The 6000-nt window shown below is 49.2% G+C and overlaps 1 protein-coding gene across 1 annotated transcript; it reads left to right on the top strand.

The window, feature by feature from the left end:
* The first annotated feature begins 782 nt into the window (after window positions 1-782).
* Window positions 783-4331, top strand: Scgb1a1 (secretoglobin family 1A member 1). The gene is given in 3 exon segments (NM_013051.1): window positions 783-894; window positions 2575-2762; window positions 4169-4331. Coding segments are annotated over 3 exon segments (291 nt in total). The 5' UTR covers window positions 783-839; the 3' UTR covers window positions 4217-4331.
* Window positions 4332-6000: the final 1669 nt, after the last annotated feature.

The raw sequence follows: 6000 nt of genomic DNA, 5'->3' as shown, positions 1-6000 counted from the left end.
AACTGTCAACATCATGAAAGGATAAGAAAGAATGGCCAAGGAAAGAAAACAGGAAAGAGCTGAGTGTGGGAGAGGCCTGGAGAGAATGGGGCAAGAAGTGGGAGGCTAAAGGGTAAGGGCAAGGGAGGGTCAAGTCAGATGAGGACTGAAGGTGCTTTCAACTGGTAGGACTTGAGGGCTGCTCTGGGTAGGAGCCAGCCCGGTCTGGGCCCTGGGTCTCTCATGTGTTCTATGGAGAAGTCTTTATATTTGTTCATGTGTATTGTATGTGGGCTCTAACCTGGCCAACAATGCCCAAGAATCAAGTGATTTTTGTGGCTTGAAGTCTAGCCACTTTCCTTGGAGGGAGGCAATAGAAGGAGCCTAGTGACATCTCGGACGGAGTCTGGGGTCTTTGTCCTTCCCCTTGATTCCTGAAGGGTCTCCAGCCTCTGGTTCTCCAGGGTTGGCAAGTCTACAATTGCTTCCCGGAACCTGGAGTGCTCAGTGCTTGACTTTAAAGAGGACACAGGTGCCTACAGTTCCACGACCTCTGGGTTCCCCGACGCCCCCCCCCCGCACTGCCCATTGCCCAAACACCCCACAAGTGGCCTATTGTGTGAGCTCAGTTTCAATGGGAAAAGAAACTGGGTTTATGAAAAGAGATTATTTGCTTATTGCATGGAGATGACTAAGTAAATAGTGCAATTTCTTGAGTGGAGCACAATCCCTGCCCCTACCTCTTGTGGGCTGCCAGGAACATATAAAAAGCCACACGCATACCCACACATACCCACACATACCCTCACATTACAACATCAGCCCACATCTACAGACAGCCCAAGCCTCCGGCCTCTACCATGAAGATCGCCATCACAATCACTGTGCTCATGCTGTCCATCTGCTGCAGCTCAGGTGAGTGCCCAGGGTGGCTTTCCCAAGATCAGAAGGATGTGGCTGCCTGGAAGGCCTGGATATGCCGACGCCTCTCAGAAACATTGAGTCCGATAACCAACGCTATTTTGTGATCTTGAGGAAAGCTTTGAACCTAGTCCACTGCGGGGACTAGGGGACTTGTGGGGAAGCTGGAGAGAGCCCATCTAGACCAGCACATCTGTCCAAAAACAGACTAGGAATAAGGAGCCCTTTGAAGCCTGGACTAGGACTGGCTTAAGGCGCTAAGAGATTTTGATGCAGCCACCAGGTTGGGGTTCGGGGGAAGGGGCTGGGAATGGGGGTCCCACCCAATGCTGGCGTTTGGTCTGGCAAGGGAAGTACACAGACTCATGTCCTCAAACCCAAGGCAAGGTCGCTTGTTCTGGGAGGAGAGGAATATTCCAGAAAAAGATCTTCCATTTGGAAAACTGCCAGCTCAGGGCGTAGTTTCCTAAACATTCTGTCCTCTGGAGAAAGGACCGGAGGTCTCTGAATACTTGTTGCTTTCACTATGCAGAAAGGAATGGGAAATGAGAGCAAGAGGGAGGAGGACGGAAGGTATCATTTTGAATTAAAATATTTACTCATTAGATATCAGTACTCTGCACAGAGGAGGGTGGCTCAGCAAGACAGTGCTAAAACATGTGAAGGGGTGGACTGGTAAGATATTTGCATAGCAACGTACTCACGTTTTAAAAACTCTGATTGTAAAACTCGTTAGTGCCACTTACAACGTGGCAGTCGCTGACCTCAGCCATTTTACGTACTATCCCTTTCATTTTCGTAACAACCCAGTGAGGTAGAGATGTTGTGCCCATTTTGCAGATTAGAAAACTGAGCCACTGGGAAATGAAACACCCTGCCTGGTGATGATATTATAGAGAGGGTTCAAGTTGGAGTGACCATCTTTTGGTTTGGAGGCAGGGTCTCATTCTGGTCTGAGTTCACAACCATCCTGCCTCAGCCTCCCTGATACTGTGAGTTATGCCCAGCTAGCATGGCCATTAGCTGGAGTGGCCATTTGGAGTAGGGTCCTGAGACAGAGCAGTGAAGTCAAATTTACAAACAATGCAGAGAATTCCAGTGCAGGAAATTTGAGACTAGGTTAGAAGTGGACGCAAACCCTAGGAAATCAAGCAGACAGCACCATCCAAACAGCACTGCAGTTGCAGGGAACATGGAGAGGTGAGAGTCTCACCTGCAAATGACTGTGCCATCAGATAAGAGCCCTTTTGTGCCTTCATCTTCCAGGCCAGGTTTGGGGACCATGCTGGACTGGGGTAAGGGCTGTATCACATGTTCTCAGTAACAAGACACAGACTGCCACTAGCCAAGGGTGAGAGACATTCTGATAGAAAGCAGGACTCCCAGAGGCCTCCGGCAGCTTTGGTAACACACTCTGTCTAGAATGATGGCAGAAACAATGGCCAACCCAAGCCAGGAATCCAAAGGCAGCTCAGGAAAGCCACAAAAGCTGGCTGTAACCTAGAAAGTCCTTGCATAGTGCCAGATTTTCAGCTGCTTGGAGCCTCCCAGAGCTTACACTGTACCACCCAAAGGCTGCTCTCTCTTGCTAGACTGGCTGGTCCAGCAGAGTGCCGGCTGGCGGCTCTTAGAGAAGGGGCTCCATTCATGTGCTTCCTTTTGCCTGCACTCCAGCCTCTTCGGACATCTGCCCAGGATTTCTTCAAGTCCTTGAGGCCCTCCTCCTAGGCTCAGAGTCTAATTATGAGGCAGCCCTGAAGCCTTTCAACCCTGCCTCAGACCTGCAAAATGCAGGAACCCAGCTGAAGAGGCTGGTGGATACCCTCCCACAGGAGACCAGAATAAACATCGTGAAGCTCACGGTACGCAACATCTGTCCCTCATGCTGATTCTAAGTGGTTCTCCAACCACAGTGTCACACCATTTTGGGGGTTACAAAGGCTAATGACTGTCTTAGCCATGCACCCTTCCTTTTCATGTGTGTGTGTGTGTGTGTGTGAGTGTGTGTGTGTGTGTGAGTGTGTGTGTCTGTATGAGTATGTGTGTGAATGTGTGTGTGTGAGTGTGTATGTATGTATGTATGTATGTGTGTGAGTGTGTGTAAGAGTGTGTGTGTGAGAGAGAGAGAGAGAATGTGTGAGTGTGTGTGGGTGTCTGTGTATGAGTATGTGTGTGAATGTGTGTGTGTGAATGTGTGTGTGAGTGTGTATGTATGTATGTATGTGTGTGAGTGTGTGTAAGAGTGTGTGTGTGTGAGAGAGAGTATGTGTGAGTGAGTGTGTGAGTGTGTGTGAGTGGGTGTGTGTGTGAGTGGGTGTGTGAGTATGTGTGTGTGTGGGTGTGAGTGTATGTGTGTGAGTGTGTGTGTGAATGTGTGTGTGAGAGTGTGTGTGGGTGTCTGTGTATGAGTATGTGTGTGAGTATGTGTGTGTGAGAGAGAGTGTGTGTGTGTGTGAGTGTATGTGTGTGAGTGTGTGTAAGAGTGTGTGTAAGAGTGTGTGTGTGAGAGAGTGTGTGAGTGTGTGTGAGAGAGAGTGTGTGTGTGAGAGTGTGTAAGAGTGTGTGTGTGTGAGAGTGTGTGTGTGAGAGAGTGTGTGTGTGAGTGTATGTGTGTGAGTGTATGTGTGTGAGTGTGTGTAAGAGTGTGTGTGTGTGAGAGAGAGTGTGTGTGTGTGAGAGAGAGAGTGTGTGTGTGAGAGTGTGTAAGAGTGTGTGTGTGAGAGAGAGAGAGAGAGAGTGTGTGTGTGTGTGTGTGTGTGTGAGAGAGAGAGAGAGAGAGAGAGAGAGAGAGAGAGAGAGAGTGTGTGAGTGTGTGTGTGCTTGCCTCACTGTCCCCAAACCCCTGGGGTCAAGTGTTATTCCCACCTCAGCCTCCTGAGTGGCTAGAACTATAAGCTTGGACCTGCACATCCAGCTGCACTGACTTTTTTCCATAAGAATTTTGACATTTTATTTACTTAGTGGGAGTGTGTATGTGTATGTCGCAGATGCGGCGGTCAGAGGACAGTCTTTAAGGAGTTGGATCCTTCCTCCCACCACGTGGGTCCTGTGGATCAAACGCAGAGTCAAGTGTGATGGCAGAAGCATTTGCAGCTATGACTTTTTACCTGCCTTTTTTATTGATGTCTTTGAGAAAACCATCCATGGCTTCCTAACCCTCAATTCCTCTCAAATCTTACTGTGGCTTTTGTCGGTTAAGTCTCTGCACCACTACTCTGTCTACTCCAAGGTTCACTAACTATTTGGGGGGCGGGGTTCTTTATTCTAGGAGAAGATCCTAACAAGTCCTCTGTGTGAGCAAGATTTAAGAGTCTGAAGCTCACTGGATTTCAGAGATATTCTACGCTAAAGGCCCCTGTCATTGCCCTCTGCCTCCTTGACCTCCCTACACCAACCCCGCCTTCCTCTTTGCAATAAACTTCGAGCATCTCACTTGCCTGTGTGCACTAGTCCTTCTCTGTACCTGCTGAGCCAGAAAGGCTGGTCCTGGAATGAATGAAGTGAACCAGAACTAAGGGAAGACACCTGAGTCCTGCCCTGGGGCCACACAAGAAATCCCAGAAGGCTCCTCTCCTCTACACTTCTGTTGTCTAGCATCTATCCCTATAGAAGGCTACCACTGAAATGCTCTCTAGTGAGGTCCCACCATCTGTTCCACAGTTCCACCCAGCCTGTCTAGCAGACCTGCAATACCATCCCTCCCTCCCCGTGTCTGGTCCTAAATGTTACTGGATTCTAACTCCATCCTCTGGGCTACACTATTCCGGTCAGGAGCCTGATAGGCATCCCTTAGCCCTTCCTTGTCCAATCACCTGAGGAGATCTCGGAAGTCATTCACTCCCTCCATATCCACTGACCACACCATCATCCCCGGCTGTTAGGTTGTCAGCTGACTTACTGCTAAGTAATTCAATGACCATGCATCCATCACGGGGAGTTTGACCGCATGTAAAATCTTAGCAGTGCTCCTACCTTCCAACCTTTAAAGCACAAAGTATGCTAACCATAAACGTTCAAGTTCAGCACAAGGCCATGCCAGCCCTTGTCTCCCTGTTCTCAATCCGTACACCCCTTCTCTCTGACCCTTAGTTCCTAAAAGCCTAGCTCCACCTCAGGACCTCTGTACAGGTCATACACAATATCGGCTGCCCAAAAAGATGTGGTTGATTGATTTAGAATTTGTCCTAATATCTGCAAGCCTCCATTGGAGCCGGGCTACACCATGCGAAGAAGTTGAATAAAGAGTAGGGATAGGAGGCGTGTGCAGAAGAGCTGTATGCAGAAATAGAAAGGGCTGAGGCAGAGGGCACGGGAATAAGGAGGCTATGGAAGAGAATGCCAGTCAGGCAGCTGGATTAGCGCCTAGAAGCTTCTACCAGGGCCGCTACGGGGCACACCTGCTCCTGCGTTACGGCCACGAGGGGGCAGTGTAGTCCATGCTACCGCCACCCCCTGCGTGTTTGGGGACTCAGACCCCGCACCAACTCTTTGACTTTTGGGCGGAGAGGATCACCAATCATTCTCTAGCCTCGATTTTGAATCGTTTAATCTGTTTTCTAAAATTTTGTTTGGGCCGAGTTTTTTAGGTTGTTTTTTTTGTTTGTTTGTTTTTTTGTTTTTTTTTTGTTTTGTTTTGTTTTTTTAATCAAAATTCCGAGGGAAAACACGGGAAAGGCACAGGAACAGTGTGGCACGGCTGAAGCCTTCCAGTGACCGGTCGGTCCTTTTGGAATTAGGAGTAATTCCACTCCCACAGGACCCCAAAGGCCATCCTGACATATCTAGGCTCTGAGATGGCCCTGAAGACAGAGAGGACCGAGAACTGGTCCACCTGCCTGGTTTTAAAGTCCCATAGCAGAAACTGCAACCTTACAAGCTTCACCTTGGCAGAGGTTAACACATCTCTTACTTCTCACACAACCCAGAGCTGAGACCCCGCTCCTGCCCTACTGTTGGTAGGACCTCCCACCCCGGAGTCTCCAAGGGCAGTAAACTAGGGACAGTGATGGGAAAAGTCCGCCATAAACACCCATTTGTGTACACAGTGTTAAAGTCACCACACCCACTCCTTCATTGTCTGCCACAGAGGAGGGGCTGGGA

The sequence above is a fragment of the Rattus norvegicus genome, chromosome 1, assembly GCF_036323735.1.
Source record: "Rattus norvegicus strain BN/NHsdMcwi chromosome 1, GRCr8, whole genome shotgun sequence".
NCBI lineage: Eukaryota > Metazoa > Chordata > Mammalia > Rodentia > Muridae > Rattus > Rattus norvegicus.
The sequence above is the reverse complement of the archived record's forward strand: the minus strand, read 5'-3'. Positions and strand labels throughout refer to the sequence as shown.